General features: G+C 41.8%; 19 protein-coding genes and 1 non-coding gene across 20 annotated transcripts; 7 read left to right on the forward strand and 13 right to left on the reverse strand.

Annotated features, from left to right (window-relative positions):
* Nucleotides 1–18: 18 nt before the first annotated feature.
* OGAPODRAFT_91851 (uncharacterized protein) lies at nt 19–960 on the forward strand (the record flags this gene model as incomplete). Its single annotated transcript, XM_018357048.1, has 1 exon — nt 19–960. The coding sequence occupies one exon, from the start codon at nt 19–21 to the stop codon at nt 958–960; it is 942 nt and encodes a 313-aa protein (XP_018213036.1).
* Nucleotides 961–970: 10 nt separating this feature from the next.
* OGAPODRAFT_15162 (uncharacterized protein) lies at nt 971–2,171 on the reverse strand. Its single transcript, XM_018353541.1, has one exon. It carries the CDS (start codon nt 2,104–2,106, stop codon nt 1,015–1,017), a length of 1,092 nt encoding a protein of 363 aa, XP_018213037.1. The 5' UTR covers nt 2,107–2,171; the 3' UTR covers nt 971–1,014.
* An 88-nt stretch (nt 2,172–2,259) lies between these two features.
* OGAPODRAFT_81011 (uncharacterized protein) lies at nt 2,260–2,844 on the reverse strand (the record flags this gene model as incomplete). The annotated part of the gene is made up of 2 exons (XM_018356480.1): nt 2,260–2,711; nt 2,765–2,844. Coding segments are annotated over 2 exons (499 nt in total), but the record flags the coding sequence as incomplete, so codon positions are not given.
* Nucleotides 2,845–2,917: 73 nt separating this feature from the next.
* Nucleotides 2,918–4,219, reverse strand: OGAPODRAFT_15164 (uncharacterized protein). Its single transcript, XM_018353542.1, has one exon. The coding sequence runs from the start codon at nt 4,207–4,209 to the stop codon at nt 2,932–2,934; it is 1,278 nt and encodes a 425-aa protein (XP_018213039.1). The 5' UTR covers nt 4,210–4,219; the 3' UTR covers nt 2,918–2,931.
* Nucleotides 4,220–4,288: 69 nt separating this feature from the next.
* OGAPODRAFT_15165 (uncharacterized protein) lies at nt 4,289–6,064 on the reverse strand. Its single transcript, XM_018353543.1, has one exon. The coding sequence runs from the start codon at nt 5,970–5,972 to the stop codon at nt 4,542–4,544; it is 1,431 nt and encodes a 476-aa protein (XP_018213040.1). The 5' UTR covers nt 5,973–6,064; the 3' UTR covers nt 4,289–4,541.
* Nucleotides 6,065–6,100: 36 nt separating this feature from the next.
* Nucleotides 6,101–7,719, reverse strand: OGAPODRAFT_15166 (uncharacterized protein). Its single transcript, XM_018353544.1, has one exon. The coding sequence runs from the start codon at nt 7,670–7,672 to the stop codon at nt 6,197–6,199; it is 1,476 nt and encodes a 491-aa protein (XP_018213041.1). The 5' UTR covers nt 7,673–7,719; the 3' UTR covers nt 6,101–6,196.
* A 130-nt stretch (nt 7,720–7,849) lies between these two features.
* On the reverse strand, nt 7,850–7,920 carry OGAPODRAFT_t14. The gene has a single exon. It is a non-coding gene; the product is annotated as a tRNA-Gln (tRNA).
* A 295-nt stretch (nt 7,921–8,215) lies between these two features.
* On the forward strand, nt 8,216–10,125 carry OGAPODRAFT_81015 (uncharacterized protein; the record flags this gene model as incomplete). Its single annotated transcript, XM_018356481.1, has 2 exons — nt 8,216–9,938; nt 10,029–10,125. Exons 1-2 carry the CDS (start codon nt 8,371–8,373, stop codon nt 10,123–10,125), a joined length of 1,665 nt encoding a protein of 554 aa, XP_018213042.1. The 5' UTR covers nt 8,216–8,370.
* Nucleotides 10,126–10,196: 71 nt separating this feature from the next.
* Nucleotides 10,197–11,952, reverse strand: OGAPODRAFT_15167 (uncharacterized protein). The gene has a single exon (XM_018353545.1). The coding sequence runs from the start codon at nt 11,326–11,328 to the stop codon at nt 10,747–10,749; it is 582 nt and encodes a 193-aa protein (XP_018213043.1). The 5' UTR covers nt 11,329–11,952; the 3' UTR covers nt 10,197–10,746.
* OGAPODRAFT_15168 (uncharacterized protein) lies at nt 11,638–11,952 on the reverse strand. The gene has a single exon (XM_018353546.1). It carries the CDS (start codon nt 11,944–11,946, stop codon nt 11,704–11,706), a length of 243 nt encoding a protein of 80 aa, XP_018213044.1. The 5' UTR covers nt 11,947–11,952; the 3' UTR covers nt 11,638–11,703.
* Nucleotides 11,953–12,507: 555 nt separating this feature from the next.
* OGAPODRAFT_39816 (uncharacterized protein) lies at nt 12,508–13,458 on the reverse strand (the record flags this gene model as incomplete). Its single annotated transcript, XM_018355386.1, has 1 exon — nt 12,508–13,458. A coding segment is annotated over one exon (951 nt), but the record flags the coding sequence as incomplete, so codon positions are not given.
* A 124-nt stretch (nt 13,459–13,582) lies between these two features.
* Nucleotides 13,583–15,664, reverse strand: OGAPODRAFT_91860 (uncharacterized protein; the record flags this gene model as incomplete). Its single annotated transcript, XM_018357049.1, has 1 exon — nt 13,583–15,664. One exon carries the CDS (start codon nt 15,662–15,664, stop codon nt 13,583–13,585), a length of 2,082 nt encoding a protein of 693 aa, XP_018213046.1.
* Nucleotides 15,665–17,365: 1,701 nt separating this feature from the next.
* OGAPODRAFT_96588 (uncharacterized protein) lies at nt 17,366–18,673 on the forward strand (the record flags this gene model as incomplete). The annotated part of the gene is made up of 1 exon (XM_018357905.1): nt 17,366–18,673. One exon carries the CDS (start codon nt 17,366–17,368, stop codon nt 18,014–18,016), a length of 651 nt encoding a protein of 216 aa, XP_018213047.1. The 3' UTR covers nt 18,017–18,673.
* OGAPODRAFT_91862 (uncharacterized protein) lies at nt 17,423–18,679 on the reverse strand (the record flags this gene model as incomplete). Its single annotated transcript, XM_018357050.1, has 1 exon — nt 17,423–18,679. One exon carries the CDS (start codon nt 18,677–18,679, stop codon nt 18,083–18,085), a length of 597 nt encoding a protein of 198 aa, XP_018213048.1. The 3' UTR covers nt 17,423–18,082.
* Nucleotides 18,680–18,736: 57 nt separating this feature from the next.
* Nucleotides 18,737–20,238, reverse strand: OGAPODRAFT_74587 (uncharacterized protein). The gene has a single exon (XM_018355905.1). It carries the CDS (start codon nt 19,872–19,874, stop codon nt 19,152–19,154), a length of 723 nt encoding a protein of 240 aa, XP_018213049.1. The 5' UTR covers nt 19,875–20,238; the 3' UTR covers nt 18,737–19,151.
* A 384-nt stretch (nt 20,239–20,622) lies between these two features.
* Nucleotides 20,623–21,881, forward strand: OGAPODRAFT_81020 (uncharacterized protein; the record flags this gene model as incomplete). The annotated part of the gene is made up of 2 exons (XM_018356483.1): nt 20,623–21,814; nt 21,859–21,881. 2 exons carry the CDS (start codon nt 20,623–20,625, stop codon nt 21,879–21,881), a joined length of 1,215 nt encoding a protein of 404 aa, XP_018213050.1.
* OGAPODRAFT_15169 (uncharacterized protein) lies at nt 20,889–23,336 on the forward strand. The gene has a single exon (XM_018353547.1). It carries the CDS (start codon nt 22,181–22,183, stop codon nt 23,294–23,296), a length of 1,116 nt encoding a protein of 371 aa, XP_018213051.1. The 5' UTR covers nt 20,889–22,180; the 3' UTR covers nt 23,297–23,336.
* A 36-nt stretch (nt 23,337–23,372) lies between these two features.
* On the forward strand, nt 23,373–24,374 carry OGAPODRAFT_15170 (uncharacterized protein). Its single transcript, XM_018353548.1, has one exon. The coding sequence runs from the start codon at nt 23,413–23,415 to the stop codon at nt 24,241–24,243; it is 831 nt and encodes a 276-aa protein (XP_018213052.1). The 5' UTR covers nt 23,373–23,412; the 3' UTR covers nt 24,244–24,374.
* A 14-nt stretch (nt 24,375–24,388) lies between these two features.
* On the forward strand, nt 24,389–25,933 carry OGAPODRAFT_15171 (uncharacterized protein). The gene has a single exon (XM_018353549.1). The coding sequence runs from the start codon at nt 24,674–24,676 to the stop codon at nt 25,673–25,675; it is 1,002 nt and encodes a 333-aa protein (XP_018213053.1). The 5' UTR covers nt 24,389–24,673; the 3' UTR covers nt 25,676–25,933.
* Nucleotides 25,934–26,005: 72 nt separating this feature from the next.
* On the reverse strand, nt 26,006–27,673 carry OGAPODRAFT_81024 (uncharacterized protein; the record flags this gene model as incomplete). Its single annotated transcript, XM_018356484.1, has 2 exons — nt 26,006–26,869; nt 27,656–27,673. 2 exons carry the CDS (start codon nt 27,671–27,673, stop codon nt 26,006–26,008), a joined length of 882 nt encoding a protein of 293 aa, XP_018213054.1.
* Nucleotides 27,674–27,713: the final 40 nt, after the last annotated feature.

Consider the following 27,713-nt stretch of genomic DNA (forward strand, 5'->3'; position numbering starts at 1 on the left):
GATAGCTAATTTTATTTAATGGCTATAGGGTCCTCAAAGAACAAACCTGAGTCATCAACCAATGCAAAGAGGGCATCCAATTCACCAAGAAAACAAAATCAAAATGTCCCTACCGGAGAACAATATCATATTCTTGATTATTCGGTGAATATATTCAGTCCTGTTCCTGGATTTGAATCTTTACACCTAAATGACCTTTATTTCGAATCTAATCTAGAAGACGATGATGACGATAGAAATTTGGAAATTCTTATGGATTGTATAGAATTTGTGATGAAGATCAAGTTTGACTTCCTTTCCAAGCCAAAGCTGTCGTCGAAAACAAAGGCAAAGCTATCTGCCCTCAGATCATCTTACCCTGATGTTATCGCCCTCGACCAGTTATATGCAATACTACCGAACATGGAGACATTCGTTGATTCCCGTGTGGAAAAGTTGGCAATTATGGGGCGCTTAAAGCTCATTTCGCATCCTCAAGAGAACGTCCGCTATATTATTCTTACCGAACATTTGAGAAGCTTGATTGCGCAACATACAAAGTCGGATCAAATTAGCTCCCGTTTCATGAGCTTACTACAAGATTATCCTAATGTTGAGGCAATTCCCGCAACGCTACTCTCGAAACATGGCCTCAATCCAAGAATTTTGATAGATTCTGGTTTCCTAACCTTTTCGCCTATTAATGAATGGTTTACCTTGACTCTTCCAAATCTTGGACCTTTTTGGAGGTTGGTGAAGGCATCCAATATGGCCATCTATAAGATCATAAAGACGACAAAGTTTGAACAGATACTAGAAGACGATTTGAGAATGAAGTATGAGGCGAATCAGAGCAATTTCGTCAAGTACAACGGGCTGAACATGATCTGGAGTCTAAGTTTGATGACCGGAAGGGGGATAGTGGAATGCTTCAACTCACCTACAGGACGCGTATATAAGTTGACTGGAAAGAAAATGTAATTACGTCCAAAGAAAATTAAAAATATACACCTTTTAAAATTCTAACCACATCAATCACTGTCTTATCTTCTGTTTGCCCACTTGTCTTCTCTGTTTTCTTTCCAATTGCTTCTTTTCAAGCTTACGTTGTTCATCTGCATTCAGACCAGATTTTTGTTTCTTTTGGTCCTCAAGCTTTTTCGCTGCCAACTGCTCCTTCTTCAAATCTTCCTCTAATTTCTTCAACTTGGCAACTTCTGCTTCCCTGGTCTTCTTGCATCTACGCGTAAGCTCAGCTCTAAACGAGGCTTTGCTTACAACGTAGTCAATATAGTCATTCAATAAGAATTTCAGAAGCTCGTGAGCAGCTTCCAATTCTGCAGAAGACTTAGGAATTCTGAGCTGAAGCACTATTTTCTTGCTAGGAGTAGTATCGCTCACAGTCTCGGGCTTTTCGCTGCTCTGGTCAGTAACAGCAACGAACTTCAGAATCGTTTTGCACTTCTCCAGTACAGCATTAAATTTCTTGTGATGCAAGATTTCATTCATTTCTGGCACTTCATTCATAAAAACAAACTCTACAGGAAGCTTGTTAGATTCGGAGGTCTTGGTCAAAGAAAGGAAATAGTTATCCTTTCTAAGCTGGTTCATGTTATCCTTTGAGACAATGGCCCAGATAAAGTCATCATAATTAGAGCTGGCTTGACTATCAATTTGAAAAGTCATGTCGACGATATCCTGAGGAGGAGTGACAGTTCCAGTGAAAAAGTCAAAAACAAGCTCCAAAAACCACACAAAAACATTCTGTCTTGGTTGAAGCCTGAACTTAGCAGTCAATGATTCGATGTTGAGTCTTCCAGTGGCATAGAATGCATAATGTTCAGAATCATCTTTGGCCAACAATTTTGATCTTGTGACACCAACGTGGGAGAATTGTTCTTTTAGGAGATCCAGGTTTCTTTCCACGAAGTTGTTCACCAGCTTATCGTTGTACCTCGAGCCGATAAAGAAAGTCAACACGTAAGCTGCTATGAAGCCGACGGAAATCATCTCCAATTTCCAAGGATAGAGCTTGACTCTCTCAAGTAAACTCATTTCAGCCAATTCAGGCCAGCTATATTCAGAAAAGCTCTTGGACTCCTGTTCAGCAAAACAGGTTCCAACCATTGCAAGAATTGCCAAAGAAAACATATTCGATAAAGGACAAATACTTCAGATTGTTATCGATGTCCAACTTTTTTTTGGTTTTTGGAAAACTCGCCGCTACAAGATCGATCGATCTTCCACCTGCGACATAAAAATTGTCGTACCTTAATCGTGTATCTAAATGCGCTTGAACTATATACAATTATCCTACATCTTAATCTCCTTGACATCAAGCCTGCTGTTACGGATGTAGTAGTGTCTGTTTCTCGGTCTGTAGCTTGCAGGTCTGCGCAAAATATCTATTCTCATCACGTTCGGATTGAAAATAGGAACATTCACTTCGACACCCAAACCTGTGATTTTGTTTCTGAGTAGTATTGCAGAGGCAATGCCACTTCTCTTCACCATGATGATTGTACCATTGACTGGCTTTTGGTTTTTGTAGAAGACACTCACTATGTCGCCTGATCTTAATCTTTCAGGGTTTGAGCGGTCGATCAACTTTCTTTTCTCTCCGGAAGGATCTAACTTCTTGTATTGAGCCTCTCTAATGTAGTCCATAAGAAGCTGACCACCTCTGAGTTTCGGCAAAGGCTCGTAAACAGTCATTGATTGTTTTGCAACAGCTGAGAGTTAGAACAGAAAAAAAACTAAAAAAGCAATAAAATCAGTAACATACCATTTGACAGGGAAAACATCCTCACTGCAAATGACCTTGAGATCATTTGAGCTGGTTTCAAACGGAACACTCGAAACATGGTCGAAAGTCCTAGCTAGCTAGCTATCACGAAAAATCAAAAAGCTTGAAAATTTGTGGAAAATTACAAACACCGGGTAACTATTGTATCATTCGAGCTCAGACAAATCAACTTCTGAAGGCTCTTCCTCAACGACTTTCCTATTCACCTTCCAAAGATGGACGATGTTGTCATCTGCACAACTAGCCACAGTCCATGGGATCTCTTCGCTGAACTGGAAGTCGTTGATTCCACCTGTATGTCCACCATGCATCATAAGTAGCTCAGGAACACCATCTTCCATCTCATCTTGCAATTGTTCTTTACCGATCTTATTGATATCCCACAAGATTATGCGACGATCGGAAGAGGAAGAACCAACTATATTCTCGTGGAACGGATCCCACTCTAGGTTCGTAATAGATTTTGTATGTCCCATCATTATATGAAGAGGCTTGGAAACATCCCTCAAGTCATAGAGGTACACATTTCCATCTTCACCACCGGCAGAAAATAAGTACTTTGAGAATCTCGAGAAGCAAATAGTATTGAAGCTGGTCTTGTTGCTCAGAATGGTATCAATCGCTGGTTCTTTTGTTCTTTTGTCTTGGTAAATGAAGTGTTTGTCCTCAGACACAGAACCCAGCGAGTTGCCGCTGAAGGTGTGCCACCGAACATCATTGACAATGCTTGTATGGCTATTAAACACATTCATAGGCGTGATCTCTGCTCCCGAGCGAGTGATGTCCCACACGGCCACCGTTTGGTCGTCAGAACACGTAGCCAGCTCTCCCTCCACAATTGGGTTCCAGCTCAATCCATAGCCATTTTCGGTATGATGTACAAGTCTAGTTCTGTTTTCTTCGTTCATTTTAGAGTCCAAATGGTACACAAAAACGTCCCCCTTACCATTGATTGTGGAAATAACTCTAGAATTTTGCGGCATAGCGCGCACTCTATTGATTTCTGATTCCTGGTCCAGTTTTTTGGAGATCCGGAGTCTAGAGTTGATTTGCTGTAGCTCCTCGGGGCTGATTTCGGGTCCATTTTCCCAAATTGAAGCAGGTATTTGAGTGGACGCTATTTTCAAATAGTTGACATCTTCTCCAGAAGTATGGGTAGTCAAAAGGAGGTTTCTAGTTTTGGAAATCTTTGTGTCCTTCGTTTTGTTCTCGAATGTGCCGCCCGGGATCCACTGTATGGATAATGAAGGCCATGTCAACGCGGTCTCACTGATGAAATCGTACATGTAACGACAGTTCTTTCGCCAAAGCTTGTATTCTTCTAGAATCGTCAATTCTTCACTCTTCTCTTCATCTTGTGATTGATGCTCATCATCAGAAGATTCGATCGGCAAGTCTCCAAAGCTGACTTGTTTAGAAGACATCGTGCGGATTAAAAAAAAAAGTTTAATCTAAATTTCATGGATCAGTACTATGAGCTTCAGCAGGTAGTACGAGAATATAACGAAAGTACATTTTTCAATAACATTGAACTGGATAGCAAAGAGCTTCAGATTGTTTTGACAACTTTAGAATACGAACACTACACTGTAAAAGTTTGTGAGGAGGGGTGGTATACAAACAAAAGTGCAGAATACTTTCCTACGTTTGAGAGCCTTGCAAACCGAATTAGTCCTCAATTTCAACGGCAATGGCTTATCAGAGTAAATGAGAAACTTCACGCCATCTGATATTAATACATTTTCCTATACAAATATTAAATCCTGCCAGAGTTAAATAGAACATTGATGTGCTCAGCCAAAAATTCATCAGTGTAGAACTCAGATTTCCTCACAAGTTCTTCGTCCAAAATGCCATCAGTGCCAAACGTGAAAGAATCACTGGACAGAATTTTCAAAAACTCAGTGTTCTTGTCCAAAACTTCCTGCAAGAAGTCAACCGGATTATCACTCAATTTTTTGTAAAAGTCGTACTTCAACTTGGAATAATTGAGGAGTTGGAAGTTCAGCTTCAAGCTTTCGTTAACCTTACTCAAATCGCTCATCAATTGTTTGTTTAATACACTTTGATTGATCATTTCACTGATTTCTGCAAGCTGCAGGGAACCAGGTTTATAGGATGGATCCACAAATCTAGAGTTCACCTTGAGATCAATCACCAAATCTCCCAGGGTCGTTTCTTTGAGAGTATTGATACTGTATTGCACTTTAATTGGTTCGATCGGTTTAAGAAGCTTTGTGGAAACAACTTCCATAATCTGCGTCAAGGTAAGCGAATTGATGCCAAATATACGGTATAGAAGATCATCAGTCTTGACGGTAACAACTTGCTGGGGTTGTTGATTCGTGCTCTGTTTGTCCTGAATTGTCCGAACTTCAAACAAATTGTTCATTTTGATGTAGTTGAAGATCTTATGAATACAGTCAGATTGCGAGATCTCGTTTGATCCAACAAGTTCAACCAAAGCATCCTTCACAACCTGCAATTTGATTGGGTACATCTTTGGCTGAATGACGATATCACACACAATCTCCTTTTCCAAAGGGTCCTGGGATTCGTTTTCCTGATATTCTGACTGAGGAATGGATGAACCAGACCGTTTGATATCTAGCCCGTCAAATTGATGTTTCATTCTTTCGAGTTCGTTAGCGCCAAAGTTATCATGCCATTCGATCACCCTTGAATCTGGACCGCCATTAATTGAACCGATTGTCAAGTCTTCGTCATTGCCATCTTTTGCCTTGAGCTCTACCGAAATTCCAGAAAGAAAAGAGCTAAATTTTCTTCGTTTTGGGGAGTCTGAAGGTTCGGGATCGTTGAGCAAACGCCCTTCGATTCTCAACGTCCAGGACGGAGGCGGTAAAGATTCTACCTCTTGATCCTTCACTTGCCAAGGTTGGTTTTCAGATGTGTTGTAGATGAAAATTCTCAGAATTTGGTAGTCATTTGAGTCTTCTACAAAGCCGTTTGCGACAGATTGTTGATACTCCTGAAGGTCAATGATTTTTTTATTTATCATTAAATCCAGCTCCCTTTCCTTAGTTCTGAGTTTGTTGTACATTTCGGCTTTGTCCGGAAACATGGACGCGATCGATTTGGAGATAACAATATCTGTAGGTTTAATGTTCGAGGACAACTGAGCTCCTTGCGATCCCGACCCTTGGGGTTTGGGTCCCTGATTTCCCATTATGCTATGTTGAACATGGCCTTGTCCATGAGCAATTGCTGCCTGTTTAGCCAGCTTTCTTTGCTTTTCTCTTTGAAGTCTAGAGGCAGACATACGAAAACAGAAAATATCCTCTAAGATTTTTTTCGTGTATATAGAGATTAAGTGAATCCAAGGGCTACATAACCAACCATCGTAATTAATGATCGAAACAACGAACCTGATGGCTGTCCATGAGTCATCATCTACTTCTTGCCCTCCCTTTCGAGTTCGCTGACGATGAGAGATTCAACAACTTTCAGATCAACTTGCTCAACCAGTTTGATTTTGGTTGGCATGGAAAAGAGCTTTTTCAATTCATCTGGAAGCACGTCTTTCTCGAATGAATAACCCTCAAATTCACACAAAGCCTGGTTCACAACCTCAGAAAACTTGGCTGGGTGTGCAGTAGAGAGCGAAATGTATTTCAGATTCAGGTCGTTGCCATCACTGGCAATCTTTCTAAGTGCAGTAGCCACTCCAACAGCTGTATGAGGATCAAGGATGTAATGATTGGAGGTCTTTGTGTATATTTCCCTGATGGTCTTCACTGTGTCTTCATTGGACACTCTGGAAGAATCCAAATTACCCTGAGCCAACTTCAGGGTCTCTGGGGAAACCTCGAAAACACCATTTGATGCCAAGTCCTTCATATATTGGGATAGGATCTCGCCTGTTCTTAAGTTGTCATTTGAGCCGCTAGTTCTTTTAATCATATACCAAAGGAATCTCTCAAAGTTGGATGACACACAAATGTCCATGGCAGGAGAATAGGTCTCTTTGACCCGAGACTTGTCGTACTTCCCACTGTGCAGGAATCTATCCAGAATGTCATTTTCATTGGTGGCAACAACTAGCTCCTCAACTGGAAGGCCCATCTCCTTAGCATAAAATCCTGCAAGAATGTCGCCAAAATTTCCACTTGGAACTATGAACTTCACCTTGAAACTCGATCTTTCTGATTCTGGAAGTTGCTTGAGAAGCTGGAAATATGCGTAGAAGTAATAAGTCATTTGAGCTAATATTCTAGCCCAGTTGATAGAATTCACTGCTCCCACATGGTACTTGTCGTTGAATTCTTTGTCACCAAAAACCATCTTCACAAGGTCTTGGCAGTCGTCGAAAGTACCATTCACTGAGAGAGTGTGGATGTTGTCGTCCAAAACGGTGGTCATCTGGCGCTCCTGCAATGGGGACACCCTTCCAGTTGGATACAGGATAAACACAGAAACGTCTTTCTTGTTTCTGAGACCGTAAATGGCGGCAGATCCAGTGTCACCCGAAGTAGCGCCGACAACGGTAATTATGTCTCTTGGTTCGCCTTCCTTCTTTGCAGAGTTTTTCCTAGTCAGGAAAAACTCAAACAGGTTACCAACGAATTGGAGGGCAACGTCTTTGAAAGCGTAAGTAGGTCCATGGAATAGCTCCAAAAGATAGAGGTTTTTGTTGGAGTCCAAAGGAACCAAAGGCGTCACATCCTTAGATCTAAAGGTTGAGTACGACCTGCTAATCAGGTTCTTAAGCTCATCATCTGAAATCTCGGATTCCTTGATATACAGTCTCATGATTTTGAACGCGATTTCTTGGAAGGAGAGTTGCGACCATTCCTCCAAAAACGAATCATCGAGTTTTGGAATCTCAGCAGGAATAAAAAGACCTCCATCAGCTGCTAAGCCAATCATGATGGCCTCCTCAAAGGATACACTTTGTTGCTCGGAGGAGCGAGTCGATCTGTACGACATGCTTGAAATTAAAAAGATATTTTTTTATGAGTCAAGACTAAGTTACTATGCCACCATGGGGCGGGCATGTAGTGCAGGGCAAAAATTTTTCTCGAGGTCCAAAAAAATAAGAAGATTAGCTCCTACCCGGGTTCGAACCGGGGTTATCAGAATCAGAATCTGAGGTGATACCACTACACTATAGAAGCTATTTCTTGACAAGGATTTTCGTGACTAGAATAAGTAGAATAACAGGGCGCCCTCGTGTCTATTCGGCACGAATTGCTGACGTTTTCTTATCTACGGTAGTTGTGCAGACGTGCGCCAATGATTTTTGATTTTCATTGTGGACATACGCAGCATTATAGTTGTTGTGCATGATGCCGTTTTTCCAGACTCCCAAAGCAGAAAGTTTGGTATCTTGACGGTACTGGATCCTCGGGGACGCGCAAAACACTAGATGGTGAGTATTTAACTTGCTTTTTCAGGAACGGGCGGTAAATAGGCGCGTTTGTTTGGCTGCATCTTATTGCTGTATGATAAGACTTTAGATCTCTATGTTGATCATGCCGTGATAAGCAGTAAGTAGCAGAGTTTTCCGAGCGATCAAAATATATAATTAGCTTGTTATTTCGAGCGTTTGGAAACTATAGCTCGAAATGGAGAAACACGACTCTCACGATATTGCCGTGACATTCAGCAAGTACCGAGACGTCCAACGCCCGGAGATCATCAACGCAAAACTTGTGAGTTCTGATAATGAACTGCTAGCTCAGATCGGGTACAAACAGGAACTGAAACGTAAGTTTTCGACGTTACAAGTGTTTGGTGTGGCATTCAGTATCATGGGCTTGCTGCCATCGATTGCTAGTGTTTTGGCCCAGGGTCTCACCGGTGGCACTATCACCCTCATTTGGGGATGGGCAATTGCATCCACATTTGTTTTATTGATTGCAATCAGTATGGCAGAGCTGGGAAGCAGCTTGCCTACATCAGGAGGCTTGTTCTACTGGACTCACTTCTATGCCCCAGACAAGATCAAAGTGTTCCTTTCATATCTGGTTGGAAACACGAACTCAGTGGCCCTGGTGGGTGCCTTGTGTTCTGTGGACTATGGTTTCGCTGGCGAAATTCTGGCCGCAGTTTCCATTTCAAAAGACGGAAACTTTGACATCACCTCCGGCAAAACGTATGGTGTTTACGCAGCCTGTGTCATTTCCCACATTGGAATTACCTGCTTTGCCTCCAACTTTGTGTCAAGACTTCAAACTTTTTCAATTGTGTGCAACCTGGGACTCATAGTTCTGTTTTTTATCGCATTGCCAATTGGTTGCAAGGTCAATGGCGTTGAGTTCAATAAGGGCTCTTTCATTTTTGCGGATAATGAACAGCTGAGTGGTTGGACCCCAGGGTTCAACTTTGTGATGAACGGATTCATGCCTAGTGTCTGGACCATTGGTGCCTTTGATTCCTGTGTTCATATGTCCGAAGAGGCCAGAAATGCATCCCATGGCGTTCCTATTGGAATAATTGGGTCTGTTTCAGCATGCTTCATTCTTGGCTTTTTCATCTGTATTGTCATTGCTTCATGTATGGGTCCAGACGTGTCGGCGATTCTCGATTCCAAGTTTGGTAGCCCAATCGCCCAGATTATATACAATGCGATGGGTAAGAATTGGGCCATTGCATTTATGTCGCTAATTGCCTTCTGCCAGTGGCTGATGGGAGCCTCCATTCTCACGGCTATCTCCAGACAAATTTGGGCTTTCGCTAGAGACGACGGTCTTCCTCTCGCTCCGATCGTGAAGGTTGTCAACAGAAAACTCTCAACCCCTATTAGGGCAGTCATCTATGGTGGGGTCCTTGCCTTATTACTAGGTTTGCTTTGTCTTATCGGAACAACAGCAGCCAACGCCTTGTTCTCTTTATACATTGCGGGAAACTACTTTTCGTGGGGTACCCCGATTTTCCTCAGACTCACAACTGGAAAACACAAGTTCGTGCCAGGCAAATTTTACACAGGTGACTTATTGTCCCCAATAATAGGCTGGATCACTTGTGCATTCATTGCCTTCATCATAATTTTGGTGATGTTCCCTGCCGAACCTACAGTCTCCTCAACGACAATGAACTATACGGTTGTCATAACGCCAGGATGCATGATAATTGCCACTCTTTACTACTTGGGTTATGCAAAAGGAAAATACAAAGGTCCAAAGAGCAACTTGTCAGAACCTTCGATTGTTCACGAGGGTGAAAAGATCAGGGAAGACGAAGAGGTTTATCTGGTGCATTCAATTCAAAGCGTAAAATCCAGAGCGGATGAGAAGAACATACTGCGGGCAATCAAATCTGGCGAGCTGGAACCTGTCATGTCCTTAACTCATAGAGTGGAAGAAAAGTCCGACGTTTAATTGTGTAGCATAGCTAAATTTCGATGAGACTAAAATTGTGTAATATAAATTCGCTCACTTAATATGCCCCGATTACGCAAAGTCATCAATTCAAAATATACCACGGACGACGAGGACCTTCCCTTGGATTTGCAAGACCAATCTGTCCTAATCGAAAACTTCAAGGAGAATGTGCCCTTCAGCAAACTTCGGCCTCGAAATAAGCTGGACGATCGGTTTAGCAAGGTGCTATATTTGATCCAGATATGCTTTGCAGCAATTAATCTAATCCTCATCACTCATCCACACTATCGGCGTGAAAATCCAGTAGTCAGCTGTCTTACTTGCGTGACAATTCTTGGACTATCAGTACTGATCCATGTTGAATTCATTAAACCTCGAGAACTCTTTGATAGATTCACCAATATTCAAATACTTATTGCAATCATGGCGATCTCAGCGACAATCTTCCTTATGAGCATTCGCTTTTATACTGGAATTCTCGATATGCTTTTTTTCGTTCCTTTCCTGTCGTCACTTACCTTATACTCCCTCATTAAAGATATTGGAAGCTTGAGTCAAGAAATTCTAGAGTTGGAGCGATTGAAATTTAACTATAAAGAGGCATAAATTAGCTGTGCATTACAGCGCAGCCTCATGATTGAAGAACTCCAACAAGAAAACCTTGATGGAATCCGGGTTTCTATGCGACTTGTGCTTCGACCAGAACCACCTCATATTTTTTGCGGAGACCTGTTTCAAGAACCCAATCACGATTTCGCGTCGTCCCGATAATTGGTCTTGTGTTCTCCTTTGAAGCGACTCTTGGATGGAGGACACTAGCTCATATGATTGTTGCAATATAGAACGGGAATAAAAGCAAAACACCAAAGGGAAAGCAGACTCTAGTTGCAGGTAGTTACATGCCATGAGATAATTGAGGTCCTCCATTAACAACTTTATAAAGTTGCTGTTTGAAGGGCAGAGACGATCGTCATTAATGTAGATATGGAAAACGACTTCATCCAAAATGTATATCAATGTGTTGTTGAGCTTTGCGATTCCGTTTGCGTTGTTTTTGAGGTCCTGATACATTTGCCTATTCAGCAAATCGTCTTTAAGTATTATAGAGCAACAGGTGGTTTGAAGCTTCTCCTGCTTGAAAGATGCCAAATATCTTAGCTGCTCCCAAATTTTGCCCTGCATTAGACAATGTGCAATCATTTCACAGGCTACAGGATGTCTTTGAGGATTCACACTCTGGCCGTCAAGAACCAGATTGAATGATAGCTTTGGTTAGTATCACGGTAGCTGATTACATACTTTCATACTGGTCAGGTTGGGTAAATACAACTGATCCATGTTCTTCGTTTCCCATTCTTTTAACCCACACTGTGTTGGGCTAAGTGTCGGGCTGCAGGTATAAAAGGTTTTCAGATACCCATGTTGGAACTCGAGACTGATGTTCCTGCTGAAGATTGTGGCACTGCTCATAAGAGTGCTTTATTACACTTGTAAACAAAATAAAATATTCCCCCACATACACAAAGTTATTTAAGACCACCCTTTCGAGTGTCCCTTCATGAACTAGAACCTAGGTCAAACGCTGCCATAGTTCTGTTGTTCGCGTCCAGGTAGCGTGACTCCAGTATACCTCGTATGGGTATCATGCGGATAGCAAGATATGATATACCAGCAATGTATCAGAGCTGGCAAAAAGCCAAGGAAACATAGTGCAATGTTGATCCAAAAGTCTGCAGAACAGATACCACGTTTGATGCCAACTGGAACAAACGGTAAAAACACCCCAATGAAAGCCAATAACCAATCCCTAGCGTGCATGGTTGTAAGTTTTTTACTACAATTTTTTATGACTTTGTCTCAAGAAGATTGCTGTAAGGCAGTGCAAGAAGATAGATACTTTTTACTAGAATGCGGAATAATAGGGCTTTTTTTTTCTCAACTTTGAAGCATGCTATTGAAGACTTTGTGACACAACAATTCACAGAACCCTGGATTACGCATCTCCATCTCGTACATGACAGTCTTCAATTGCTCGAGATTTTTTCTGAAACGTTGGGATTGTGATTGATGACTGATGCTATCAAACGATTCGCGTATCAAGTTATTGTAGAAATACTGGCCTCGGGGGTCAACGTTTTCTTTAACAGAAATGGAATCCTTGGAAATCATGGCTGGGTAGGAAGTACTGTTGCTGGACCGCTGTCCTAAAGTCGGTGGTTTCGATATCCTTGTATGCTCAGATCGCTGGTTGTATAATGGTGACGTAGAAGGGGTGACTGCGGTTTCCGGTCTCAGTATGCTATTTTCGTGATCACTGTGCATTTCATTTTCATCCATACCACCGGATGACCCAACAGAAGGCGACGAATGGTCACCATGGCTTATTTGCAGAGAGGTCAATTTGACCGTTGGATCAAAATTCCAGTGGATGTCTTGGCCACTACGCTTCTCTTCAAAATTTAACGAGAATTTGGGTTTTTTCTTAAATCTCTGCATCTTAGATTTCTTCTCAGTGATTAGAGGTAGCATGGGACTGTATCTGCTCTTGACCTTGTAGAGCAACTTTGTTTTCAACAGAGCTTTGGCCGATGGTCTTCGGCTTGGCTCTTTGTTTAAACAGTCTTTCACAAACTGTTTTAAATGAGCACTAAACTGATCCCCTGTTAAAATAGGTGCCGGACGATCAGGAATCTCAAAGATTGCCCGCATTGGCTCTTCATTAGAATAGGGAGGGAATCCAGTTACCAGCTCGATAGCCGTGATACCCAAAGACCAAATGTCAACTTTTTCATTATAGCCGTCACGTCTTAATATTATCTCAGGAGCCATCCAAAATGGCGTGCCCACGAACGTCTCCTTCTTGTTCATAGTCTCTGTGAGCTGTCCGCTCACACCAAAATCTGCCAGTTTGATTTGTCCGTGATCTGTGACCAAGATATTCGCTGCCTTCACGTCTCTATGCACTTTATTCATTGAATGAAGGTACTCCAAACCTCGAACCGTATCTCGTAAGATGAAGGCAACAACCCTCTCGTCTAATTTTTTGAAACATTTGAGAAAGTCAGCACAGGATCCAGCGCCACAATACTCCATAACAATCCACATAGTAACATCTTTAATATAAGTCTCATAGCAATTCGTGATATACGGAGACTTGAGGCCTTTCAGAAATTTGATTTCCTGAATCAAGACAGGAATGTCGTCCTCTGACTTCTCAAGGTCAATGATTTTAACTGCAACCACTTGAGAGGTCTTCACGAGTTCTCCCTTGTATACATCTCCAAAGTTACCCCTGCCAATACATTCGCCCAAATGCACAAGGTTCATTGGATCATGTTGATCAAAATCAAAAGCATGGTCGGCTCCTTCATCCATCGAGAATAATAAATAGAGGTGATTTTATTAACTAATTAGCGCCTGCCTGCCCTTTTATTTTTTGCTCCCTCAATACAATTCAGTTTTTCAACTTCTTTTTGAGAAGATTGAATTTATGCTCCTTGGGTGTAGACTTTGGTGCTGCTGCTGTTTGAGATAACAATTCACTAGTAGAGGTTTTGGTAGAGTTCCCTTTAAAGCGGTCAATTTTCGATTGCCAATAATCCAATGCTTCGACGGATAAGCCTATAACATTCTGGACCTTGTCTCCACAGTTTGTTCCATTCAGAATGAGATATTCAGCGAGATCAAAAACTTTGATAGATTTGTCCTTGCCCTCCAACGAAGGATAATTTAAAGCATACTCCAAAACAGAAAATGCATGAGGTTTCAGATTTGTGAGATGATCAGTCGGCTTGTATAATTTCAGATCACGATCAACACCAAGCGCAAAACTTTTGCTTATTTCTGGAATATTATGAGTTCGAACGCCATGGATCAAGAAATCAGAAGCTTTTGAAGCGTCTTTTCGATTAACGTATTGTTTTGCGGCATACTTATTGGTGATGAACCTCAGCCGATCTTTATCGTTGGAATCAGGGCTAATGTGAGATTCCTTGGGCAGCAACTCCTCATATATAGCATTGCTTGACTTGTTGTTAATGTACTGCAAAAGTTTATAGCTTTCCGGAGTGAAAACATCAAGTTTGAGTGAGCGGACTTTAGATATAGAGGTCCCAAGCGATCTGTGGCAAGAAGAGCATTTGACACAGAAGATAACAAGTAGATTCATAGAAATCCACTCAACCGACTCTGTTGATCCACATTCGCTACAGCGAGTATTGCTGCTGTCAGCTTTTTGAACCATGCGCAGATTCTCTAAGGAAACCGAGGACACTCTTCTGTGCCGGCCGTCATTTTGTAGGGATTCCTTTTTCGAGTCATTGCTTGAAGACCGTATCTCTCTTGTCTTCTTAGCATTTACAAAAAGTGGATCTCCTGCCAAGTCACCTCTGGACTTATGGAAATTAATCTGTTGACCTGCATCATACAATGCTTGAATCCAGGAATCGCGATCCTCCTCAGACGTCGCTTGAAAATAGTGCTCTATACCAGTACTAGTGATGACCCTAAAACAATTTTTGCGCTTTTCCATATCCAATGGTTTGATGCTTGATAAAGAAATATCGATAGGTTCGTTACGCCTTGACGTGCCTTTTCGCCAGTCCATGAACTCGGAAAGTTTACCGTTGTTAAGCACAACCCATTGCTTGTGCCAACCAGACTTTCCTTGGCCTCCTTGGGTAAACAAGATACCAGACTTGTTAGGGCCGGCAATGCCATGTATCTTGGATAATTCTGCATTTAATTCAGCCATTGAAGAGGCGCGTTCCACTGCTGCTCTGATTTTCTGCCGTTGTGATTTTGAGGAGCTGTATGCGTTGATGAAGGGACTTTGAGGGTTGCAAAAGTCCAAAACAAGGTCAACGAGAGTGTCGAAAAGAAAAACAAAATAGTCAATCTTAGCCAATTCAAAGCTCTTTCTTTTCTGAAGAAGTTTATCGTCTTTTGACTTGCCTGAACTAAGTAATCGCGAGAGCCAATCGTAGTACTTTTTGCTTTCGTCCTCGAAAACTCGTTTCTTGGATGCCAAATATGATTCTAGTCCGGAGAGTTTATCAGTTGACGAGAGTCTGGATTTCAGCTGCTTTATGGCAGACTTGTTCTCATCCGTTAGGTTCTCAAATGAGTAAACAATAGATTTGTCAAACTCACAATAGTAGAAAGTTGGAAAAGTGGATTCGATGACGCTAAAGGACTTTATGAGCGATGCTCTTGAATTATAAAGCTGATTGGATAAGGACTCATAGTTAATTAAAAGGTCATTCGTAGACCGTATTGCTTGCTTTAATTTCGTGATTTTGGTTTCATAATCATTAAGCGTTTCGCGAAAGACGGGTCCATCTTCCAAAGATATTGGGAATGGACTCCCCGAATGTTCTGTTAAGTTTGTAGGATGTATTATTTCGGTTTGTTGTGAAGGAGCAGAGCCTGACGAATCACTATAGAAATAGACTGACAACTGGGAAAGCGTCTGACTACCCTCCTTTAATTGCAGAGTAAACTTCCCGTTAAGCTTCGAGGTGAGCTGAATGGTCATATGAGTAGAATCTGCTTCAATCGGATGTTTCGTCGCTTTATTATCCGCGTCGATAAATTCAACTAAGTACAAGTGGGAACCTTTTACAAATTTGGCCTCAACAATGCTGAATGAGGAAGGGAGTTTCAATAAAAGCCTCGATCGATCCTGAATGAACTCCATAGGTGTTGATTGTGATATTTTCTTTGCAACTAGGTCGATTTCCACCACCTGTTGGGCATGTGTCTTGAATGTCAATTTCGTTAGCTTCGAGGAACCGCGATTAACTTGAACATCGCTCAAAAGTATCGATACAAAGACGTCCATTGCAAGGACACTGTGATTGAGTGCTGTCCAGAACCCTAGCTAAACAATGTTCAATATAATATTTTCTAAGGTGGGAAATAATATTTCTCGCATAGATTTCGTCGAGCGACGCGACGATAGGTAGCTAGAAATATATCTTTATTGCCCTGCAAACCGGCCGCACTGTTACTCCACGGCCATATACGATCAACATCGGAAGGCGCAAACAAGCACTGTTAATAACAATTAACAGTTATACATTTGAAGAAAAAACCGGTACAATTAATCAGGTCTAACGCGCTAATTACGTAGAGTCAACCGCCCACCTCTGCAAAAAAGGAAGAAACGCAAACAGATTCCCGGTCAAACAATAGACAAATCAGCTTTGCAACCGTAAACCTTAGAGAAGAAGAGCACCTGCTGCAAGAGCGGCAGCTCCAGCAGCGTAAAAAGAACCATGAAATGGGGCACCACCCTCGTAAGTTGAGACTGGCGCGCTGCTGTTGGAAAACGGACAGTCAGTGACAGAAGAATCGCATGAACTAACGGTGACCGAAACGACCGAAGTTTGGGTCGTAGATTCGGTGACAGCAGTAGATGCAGCTGAGGCCGAGACAGCCATAAGGAACACGGTAACGAATTGCATTGGTTGATTGTGAGTTGTTCAGTGTTTGCAACGAACGGTATAAAACTTGTATAACTTGACGAAAGAAGAGAAGTCGAAAAGGTAAATAGGGAGGAAGCGTCAATTTATAGTGTTTGATGCATCCCTGCAAGTGGGAATTCATAATAAAATAAACAGTATACCGCCCAGTGAATTGGCAACTCAAGGAAGCTAAAGACGCCAGATGTTGCTACCATTTGAAATAGACGCTGTAGCATTTATGAAAATATATACAAAATATGAATATTTCGTTCGGATTCTGCATCTACAACTGCAATAGCAGCATTTATGCCAACCTCAATTTATTGCTTTAGGAAATTATAATGCAGCTTAAAAATCACTGCGTAAGCGAAACGCACTAGTAAGGGGCAGAATTTCAAAAACTCTCGTCTTTGTTGCCTGATGTGTGCTACTAGAGCAAATTGAGCAATCGAACTTATTGCTCAGGAAATTGGAACTTTGCAAGCGCACTAAAACGTGCATCGCCCTCGACAAATACAGCGACGACGCATGAGTTACTAATTGCACAGACACAAATGCTTTTGAGTCCAAGAAGCGACGGATAGAGCAGACCCTCTTGAAAAGACCGCAATTTTGTAATGGTACCTATCGGCATGAATTCGATATCAAGCCATCACCAACGCGTAAAATCGGTCCTGATATTTCAATTTCCTGATTGAGCGAAAAATTTCTCGACTGCCAGTGTGATCGAACGTTTTCCAACTTTTTTCGGTTGAATCCCACCAAACATAATGAGAAGCATAAAGTGTGTGGTTGTTGGAGACGGCGCAGTCGGAAAGACCTGCCTTCTGATCTCCTACACCACGAACCAATTTCCTCAGGATTACGTGCCAACTGTTTTTGATAACTATTCCGCTAATTTGATGGTCGACGATGAGAGAGTCACGCTCAACTTGTGGGATACTGCAGGCCAGGAAGAGTATGACCGTTTGAGACCGCTTTCCTATCAACAAACTGAAATCTTCATCATTTGCTTCTCCCTTGTGGAACCTTCATCCTTTGTCAATGTAAAAAACAAATGGATCCCAGAAATCAAGCATCATTCTCCCAAGAATGTTTTGATTTTGCTTGTGGGCACGAAGCGGGACTTGAGGGATGATCCACATGTTCTTGACCAACTGGAAGAGTATGGGCAGAGCCCGATCAGTTTCGAGGAAGGTAGGAAGCTCGCAAAGGAGGTGGGATGTATAAATTACATGGAATGCTCAGCTGCTTCGCAACAAGGTGTCAGCGAGATTTTTGAATATGCAATCAAAGCAGTTCTACATCCTCCAACGGAGGAAAGGAAGACAAACCAAGCAGCAAATAAGCAGCAAACACCGCTACCTGCCCAGCCAGTCCAAAAGAAAGTCAAAAAGAGCAAAAAATGCACTATTCTTTAAAGTAAAGATACAAATCACTGCTTGACATATAGATCGTTCAGTTCTTCGACATTACCGATTACATCACTATTTATCAATTAGTTGCTTTCTCGAAGGATGGATCGATGAATTGGATGTCAAGGGCTCGTCCTTATTGGCATTATCAGTGTTCGCGCTGCGTTTTTCTAACTCATGCTTGTGGCGTTTGAGTTCCAGTTGTTTTCGTCTCTTCTCAAGCTTCTCGTTTTTAGATTTGATTTTGGTGATCCGCTGTTTAGAGTTTCCTCCACCACCAACCGTCAATTCCACGTTTATCTTTCGATTATTCATGACTGTATGATGCATCTTCAGCGCTGCTTCCACTCTTTTAACGTAGTCCTCTGTTTCGGTTTCAAACTCCAGAAAAGCTATGCCTTTCTCTTGACGAATTCGAATTTTATCAGGACTCGAGCTTTTAAAGTGTTTCTCGAGATCTTCATTCGACACATTATAAGGTAAATTCCCTATGAAGAGAATTTTGCGATCTTTCTTCTCCTGCGATGTCCTTCTCCTGCGGGTCTTATTTTTCTTCTGCGGCTCCTGCTTGGTCTGTTTCACTTTCTCTAGAGTTTCAGCAGCCTTTTCAGAGTTTTTAGACTTGAACTGAAGCGCTTTCAGTTGCTTTTTGGTAAGCTTTTCAGACATTGAAGATCAAGCAAATTTTTTAGATAAAAAAAAAAAATGCCAAAAATACAGATAAAGCTCAAGGACCGGGAGACGGCCGAAAAGCTACAGACAGGCAGTGTTGTGAAGCCACCGCTTGAAGAAAATGGCAAGTCAACAGGCCATGATAAAGTCACGGAATTAAACGAAGGTTCTGAAGCATCCCCGGAAAACGAAGAAGAAACGGATTCGAGAAAGGACAATACAGACAAAGAGGATCGTGGCCGACGATTTTCTGATAGTGAAGAGGAGCCACTTGTTGAAAGTGAACCAGGATTGTCATCTATAATTGGATTTGATGGCTTTGGGTCAACTAAAAACAAGAAAGTCAACGGTAATGACGCTTTTGGTGCCCGAAAATTACCTAAGACTGAATATCGCCAGTACATGAACCGTGAAAAAGGATTCAATCGCCCACTCTCACCACCCAGGAAGAAGAAGAAATGAGTTAATTCTACTTACTATTCATTAAAAGCTTGGAGTGTTCGTCATAGAGTGCATCATACTTGGATTTCATGCTTGCATAAGACTCTTTCAGCTCTTCCAACTCGGATCTCACATTCTCTTTATTTTGTTTGACAGTCGAGTCAACTCCAGTGAAGTTATGGAACCACCTCTGTTCTGATTTAACAGTGTCTAAGAAGCTTTCAAGGTCAAGTTGCTGGAGACTTTCAAAGTCAGTGAATTTTCTATGGACCTCGTGCTTTTGGAGGTCTGAGTCTTCCACAAGATTTCTTTTGAGGACGGGAATTGTTCGCACAGCAGTCTTCAGTGCAGAATTGCTAACAGTATTAGCCTCCAGTCTGAATAGTTTAAGAGTTGAGACAGGCCCAGCAAGCTGTTTCAAGGTGCGCACAGTTTGTTTTGTAGCCACGTCCAAAACTAACACTTTTCCATTGCTGTCGCCACTGACAATTTGTGTGCCATCGAACGATACTGCAATTTTAGTCACTGGATTTTCTCCAATCTGATGGTTAGTGAAGGTTTCGCGCAGGTCCGTATCGTCTTTCAAGGTGATGATTTTGCCAAAACCACCAACTTGCTCCCATATCTGTGTTTGTGGAGATGCTTGAAACAGATGTATCATCCGAATGGTTCCGTTGGTTAGTCCAATATACAGACATCTGAATGCGGGGTCTGCTGCAATGGACTGGATGGGGTGCTGTGCAACGAACATTGTCACCAAAGCCAAAGAGGTCAAATCGTAGCAGCGGACAGTCTGGTCTGTGGAGACAGACCACAATTTTATATCATTAATGAGCCCAGAGCTTATAGCTATGTCAGTAATTGGTAGAGTATGATCAGTGAATATAGCATAGGGTTTATGTGAGTCGGACAGAATATCCAAAACTTTCCAAACGACGATTCTGGAGTCTGCTCCTCCACTCACAATATATCCTTTAGTACACTTGATCACGCCCACAGACTGATAATGGCTCTCTTTCACGGTGAGAAGAAGGCCAGAGTCCAGTTCCCAGACGTATAAGCGACCACTCACTGCTCCTGCAACCAAAAGCCACGATCTTTGAGAATCTGGATGTGGAAAGATTTCGAGACAGCTGATTTCTTCTGGCAAAGGAATGGTCTGTTCAGGCGACTCCTTTCCGTGTAAGTATACCTGAATGAGTGCCTTGCCTTTGCACGCGACGATAACCTTGTGCTCACCACCAACCCCAGTGAGTGCTGTGCCGTTAATGTTCGAGTAACATTGGCGATATTGACCGATTTGTTGCGACGAGTGAATACTAGACAAAAATCCAAACGAGGTAGAATGTTTTTTGGAGGGATCACCAACAGAGTTGTAGAAAAGTAACTCGTCCATGTTGATCAATAGTTGAATTACTTTCCAAATAATTTTTTTTTTCAAGGCTGTGTGAATTATTTGTTCATCGATTTTACGTTGATCCCTCTATTTTAGTGATACTATGCCACTCAATATTCTAGGTACTATACTGCTGGAAGGTACTGATAAAGTTCCAGGGTGGGACTATGCAAAAAAATACGGACCGCTCTTGCTTACAGCAGGACTCACAAAGTTTTACTTTGGTGGATCAACTAATACGTGGGAGAGAGACTTACACGGTAAAGTTTATCTCGTGACCGGAGGAACGTCGGGTATCGGCGCCTCCTTGGTGCGCGAGCTTGCTAATAGAGGTGCACAACTTGTTCTGTTGAGCTCACAGTTGAATGAGGATGGGTCAGGAGGTGCGTGGATTACAGATTATATCGATGATCTCAGGAACGACACGGGCAACCAATTGATTTACGCGGAGCATTGTGACTTGTCCTCCTTGTATTCCATTAGAAAATTTGCTACCACTTGGCTTGATCAGTCCCCACCGCGTCGTCTTGATGGGATTCTGTGCCTTGCAGCCGAAGCGGCACCAATTGGCAAGGTGAGAGAATCAAGTATAGACGGCGTTGAACGTCAAATGGCAATCAATTACCTAGGCCACTTTCATCTGCTCACATTGCTTGAACCGTCTCTCAAAGTTCAGTTGGCAGATAGAGATGTTAGAATATTACTGGCCAGCTGTATGAGTCAGTCAATAGGTGAGATCGATCTGAACGATTTGTTGTGGGACGAAAGAAAATACCCTGCAAACCAGCCATGGAAGGTCTATGGGACATCAAAGCTAATGCTTTCCATGTTTGCAAAAGAGTACCAACGCAGGCTGGACAGCTTTCAAAGAAAAGATGGTGAACCAAATAACACGAAAATCAACGTCGTGAACCCAGGATTGGTAAGAACCCCTTCGATGCGCCGCATTCTCTCCATGGGCTCCATTTGGGGCCTGCTGCTTTATTTGATTTTGTATCCTTTTTGGTGGTTCGTTTTGAAATCCGGAGAACAGGGAATGCAGTCGTTCTTGTTTGCACTCAACTCTCCTGAGTTCCTTAAATTGCATGGTGGTAATTACGTCAAAGAATGCTCAATTGTCAAAAAGGAACAGCGCTCTGAACTCAACAATAAAGAACTACAAGCGGCTTTATTCGATAAAACTAAAAAGGTGGTTGAGATTTTGGAGAAAAGATCTGCGATCGAACGGAACAGGCTGAAGAAGCAAAATGGGGACAAGAGCAAAAAGAAAGAGGTTAAGAACAAGGCCTTATCGAGTAACGCACAGATACCAGAGACGGATAAATTAAGTTTATTCAAGTCGGCATTCAAGAGCCCGCATGATCCTGCATTGTTGAGTAGACTTTCCCAGGATCAAGAGGAAAAAAAGAACGAGAGATTGAGGAGTCTGGATAGGAAACTGGAAGCAAGTAAGAAATTTACAAGCCAAAAATAATTTAAGTCAGCTCATCTCAGATAAAACACTTCTTACCTCATTTCCCTTAATAACCGAAATTTGATAAAATTCAATGAAAATTTATCATTTCCGGAGATCTGTAAATTACTCACCAACTTAGTCTAAAATCAACCTCAAAATGTTTTTTCTAAAACAGTCATTCAGAAGCAAAAACTTTATAAGGAGCATGTCGTCTGCGCTAGATTCTTCAAAGCTGAAGATCACCAAAACTACAGCACCAAAGACTAAGCTGCCTAATGACCAGCTTGTTTTCGGCCAATCATTTACCGATCATATGTTGACTATTGAATGGACTGCAGAGTCCGGTTGGGGCACTCCAGAGATCAAACCATACGGCAATCTTTCTCTTGATCCATCTTCTTGCGTTTTTCACTATGCTTTCGAACTCTTCGAAGGTCTTAAGGCATACAAGGATAGTAAGGGAAAGATCAGAATGTTCAGACCAGACATGAACATGAAGAGAATGAACAAATCTGCTGCTAGAATATGCTTGCCTACTTTTGATTCCGAAGAACTCATCAAGCTCATCGGGGAATTGTTGAAGATCGACGGTGCTTTTATCCCACAAGAGAGAGGATACTCTCTATATATCAGACCAACTATGATTGGAACGACAGCAGGTCTTGGTGTTGGAACTCCAGACAGAGCTCTTCTGTTTGTCATTTGTTCGCCTGTTGGACCATACTATAAGACTGGTTTCAAGGCAGTTAGATTGGAAGCGACCGATTACGCTACCAGAGCTTGGCCTGGAGGAGTTGGTGATAAGAAACTTGGAGCAAACTACGCTCCATGTATCAAACCTCAACTTGAGGCTGCTTCTAGAGGCTATCAACAAAATCTCTGGTTATTCGGTCCAGAAAAGAACGTTACGGAAGTGGGTACCATGAACTTTTTCGTTGTTTTCCAAGACAAGGCTACAGGAAAGAAAGAGTTGGTGACGGCGCCATTGGACGGCACTATTTTGGAGGGTGTGACAAGAGATTCTATTTTGAGCCTGGCAAGAGAGAGGCTCGATCCATCAGAATGGGATGTCAACGAGAGATACTGTACCATCACTGAAATTGCCTCCAAGGCCGAATCTGGTGAATTGGTCGAGGCATTTGGTGCCGGAACTGCTGCAGTTGTGTCGCCAATCAAAGAGATTGGCTATAACGGCACTGCTATCAATGTTCCTTTGCTTCCTGGCGAGCAATCTGGTCCTTTGACTAAACAAATCGCAGACTGGATTGCTGAGTTGCAATATGGTGTTGTTGAGAGCGAGTGGTCCAGAGTTGTGAATTAATAAAATATATAAAACGGATCAATAAAAAAGCACAGCTTCCCATTTAATCCGATAACGATTCTACTCTTGATTCCTGAAAAGAATCACTGTATTTTCGTGATTTTTTATTAAATAAAATGTTTAGTTTTGAGCCTCACTTGAACTCATTTCTCAAGACCACATCCAAATCTTTCAAGCTGCTCTTTGCAACGAATAACCAGTTTGTTCTTCCAATAACAAATCGTATCCTTGTATTGGACTCCTCATTCAACCCCCCTCATAAAGGTCATTTATCATTGGTAGCCAAGTCCCTCACACATAAATTAGGTGATGAATCAACTGTTCACAGCAGCGTAAACTCAAGGTCAGTGCTATTAGTACTCTCAGTTAAAAATGCCGACAAGCAACCACAACCTGCCAAGTTCGAAGACCGTCTTAAAATGATGTACTACTTGGCTCAAGAAATTACTGATCAATTTGGAGTCTCTTGCGCTATCGGAATCACCAATTGCTCCCTTTTTGTGGACAAAGCTTCGACTTTAGAGGAGTACTTCAAAAGAGAATACACAAACCACTTGAGGTTTACCTTTCTGCTTGGCTATGATACTCTAGTTAGACTTCTGGCTCCAAAATACTACGAGCCTCGTTCTTTGCAGGAGGCCTTGGGTGGGTTTTTCGACACGAGCGACTGTTTCGTATTGACAAGGAATGACGGTAGTCATCCTCTAGAATCCCAGATGCAATACCTTGAGAGAATGAAAAAAGGCATGGTAGCAGACACACTCCCTACATGGGCTGAAAAAATCTTCTTAGTTCAAGGAGATGCTCATACAGATAATCTCAGCTCGTCAAGCATAAGGAAACTCATTCAATCTGGTGACAATAGCTGGATTACCAAAACAACACCGAATATAGCTAGTTTCATCACCAAAGAACATCCTTACGAAGACATCCATACACCACCATAGCCAAAGATTTTCTAGACACGTCTTACTCTCTAAGGTGCGTGCGCCGCACAGAAAATTTCTGCGAACCATAATTTGGCTGCAATTCGCCACCCACTATTTTATCCTTGTACATTTCCTATTTCCACAATTTTTTTCCAGCAAATTTGCCACTCTGGTGTTTTAAAACTTGTTCACCAAGTTCTGCCAAGTTAATTTTTAGCTGGTACTAGTACTCAAGCCTTATATTTGGTTGCAAATAGAGAGGTTTTAGAGTCATATTACTACTACTACAGGGCTTACCGTTCTTCTGGACTACTTAATTGTTACGTTCAGTTGTGCTTGTGCCAATACTTTCTTCTGATTGGTTATTAATAGCAAGGAGGCTGTCAAGAGAAATCGTGTCAGTTACCTAAAAAAGGAAAACCTTTTTTGTGCAAGGTACACGCCCAAAATGGTTCTCTCAATCAAAAGAGGATCATCTGTGAACACAGATTACGATAAGGAGAACAATCCCATCTCGTCACTTTCATGTCCTTCCCGCAAAAAGCACTGCCCCTTGTCCTCTAATAAAGGCAGTTTGCTCTACATCCGTAGTTGCCAAAACTCGTCGAGTGAGGACGAGTCTTCTGAAGATGAAGCTTCGAGAAAGCCAACAACTCTCAGAGATAGAAACAGGTTAAGAAATAAAAGAAGAAGTCACAGAGAGCTTTTAAGAAACTCTTTGTCATCAGCAATGATGGATTCGAAGTTATCAAAAGCTGTCAGCCAATACAGTGACGACGAGCGAGAAGAGAAACGGGATCGCAAGGAGGATTCATCTGACAATGCAGCCGGTCACAACTCCTTCAGTAGAAGGGGATCGGCCGTGTCTTCTCCTCTCAATGTGACGCAGGCTCCATCTCTGGACATGAGCCCAAAGTCAAGACGTTGTCTCCCAGACTCCGATTTTGCAGCAAGAAGTCGTTGTTTTGAATACCTTGTGGGGGCCATTGATGAAGCCTGGGCAAGATATTGTGATGCCACGGCAGTCGATGAGGATGAAGTGTATGGATTTGACGGGGGAAATGGAATTCCGCAAACTCCTACCTCTATTGCAATTACTTCTGACGAAGAAGAGGGTTATAAATCAGAAATATCCACAAACACAAACATCACGGAATATGAAAGTGATTACCCTGCAGATGTCCCGAAATCAACAACTCGTCGTGTATCTGAAGTTCCTGAAAATGTGCGTTTGCAGCAACTGAAGGATAGACTCATCAAGACAAAATATTATCTGCAGGATTTCGTGGACTCAGACGATATTAATGAGTGTCTACTTTTTTGGAAAAAGTGGGACTTAATCAAATATGCTACCATTGAATTAGTTGAAGATGACGATGACGATGAGGTCATTGAGTCCACTATCGATGAACTTGAGAGTGGAAGGTATGTCTCTTCCATTGGTGCATAAGAAAATATCATTGAGAAACAGAACAGGGATGTGATGTTTCACACATTGTACACTATGGGCTTGATTATATTTATTATTTGCGGTTGGGTGAGGTGTTATTACAAGTTGATCTTTAAATTTTCAAACAATGTCCCAATAATTGTTTGAAATTATTTCAATTCTTAAATTTGACAGATGATCGAATGTCATTAAGTCAGTCTGTTCATATATAGCTGAAAAAATCTGTACATTAGGTTCAAAATACAGACTTCTCTACCAGAAAGTTTTAATTGGCAGCTGTTAAAAATCTGAAATGCTAGGTTTTTTTTTAGCAAAGTTATAATGCTTACATTAAACTGGAGTCTTGGGTCTTAACTGTTCAATTTCGTCGTCAAGAGGAATATTTGAACCCAGACTTGCAATCTCCTTTTTGTATTTCAATGCATCAAAATTATCGAGCATAACATCGGGGCTCAGGATAACCCAGCCTGGCCTCAGTTTGACAGGATGATCAAGCCCTGTCTTTGATGGGATTATATGCAGCCGTTTGGTGGAAGTTGAAAAATTCTCGGCAACTTGGTATATCTGAGCTGGAACGGCCGAGTTCTTCGTAGAAGCATTTTCAATGGAAAGATCAGTGTTAATGTTGCAGTGAATAAGGTTCTTATCTGATGATCTCCGTACAGTTCCAGTAATACACATCCAACAATGCCATTGCATTTGTTCTAGCAATTGCTCTTCAGGGATTAGTGAATCGGTGGGATAGAATGGCGAGTTTTTGTCCACAGGGACGAACACAAGCTCTTCTGATCTCCTAAATTTCTTTGTCCATGTGCCAGTGTTTGAAAGAAGTTTAGAAAGCTCGGATATTTTTTGAGTGGATGCCCAGATGAACAAAAATCCCGGTTTAGCACACAGTTTATCAATTGGAAGTTGCGATATTAAGGGGTATAATAACTGGTTTTCAGATAATGCACCAATCATGATAACATCGAACTGTAAATTGTCCTCGTATATCCACTTGTTCAACGTATCAACCATTTTTTCAGGCTTGACTCTTGAGCCATAAGCTCTAGTAGCATATTTCATCACCTGTTGCTCTTTAAGTTTAATAAGCTTTTGTAGCTTGGGATATCCTTCCACAGGTTGAATTGCGTTTCTTACATATTTGACTGGAAGGACACCAGAATGGATGTAATGATTTGAATAGTCATTCTTGAAACATGGAACGGAGCTTTTGCTTTCATTGTTTTGCTTATTATTGACGTTCCCTTTCCCTGTCCTATTGTTTGTCTGTTGGGGATTCAAGGATGCTAAGGTCCTAGTAGTCTTTGAATTTGAATCTTTAACGGAGGCACGGGTGGCAACAAGTCTATGGCCATCACCAGGTTGATGCGCTAGTGATTTTTGAATATTATAATCAGATCCCTGCCATCCTTGAAGGCCTGATAGGTAAGGATACTCCGATCTTGTGTTTAGTGGCTTGATATAGGATGTATTATTCATTCTGATTTATTCCACTTGAAGGAATTATCAATATAAATCAATATACCTGTTTCGATCCTTCTTATAAGTCAAAAGCCAGCAAAAGTTTGTTGCACGTTTGTTTTGAAACCTGTAAATGAAAGCCTTAGTGCGCCAAATGTCACCTTTGCTCTGGATCAAACTGTTTCAAGATTTGTCAAGTGCTAGATTTGGTAGGGGATGCTTCATTTATATTTAGTGGATGTTTCAGATCTCACATCTTGCTTTTTTTAGTTGATTTAATTTTTAACATGGCGCACAGCCTTTGTATCCCTAAAAAGGGCAACATTGTTTTTTAATCCTAAAATGAAGAGCCTCAGTGCTTCCCCAAATAAAACGGCTGGATTAGAACAACACTCAACACAGCGCCCCGTTACTTCAAACTCTAGGTTTCTTGTGACAAACCAAAAGAAACAGGACTCCAGTTTCCAATATTTGCTCGACAACGTTCAAAGCTCTACCGTCGGCGTGTTGAACAAGGTGAGTTTTGTCCATCTCAATACTAACAACATCAGTGTGACGATAATACTCTCAA

Source organism: Ogataea polymorpha (assembly GCF_001664045.1).
Source record: "Ogataea polymorpha strain NCYC 495 leu1.1 chromosome Unknown OGAPOscaffold_1, whole genome shotgun sequence".
Classification (NCBI taxonomy): domain Eukaryota; kingdom Fungi; phylum Ascomycota; class Pichiomycetes; order Pichiales; family Pichiaceae; genus Ogataea; species Ogataea polymorpha.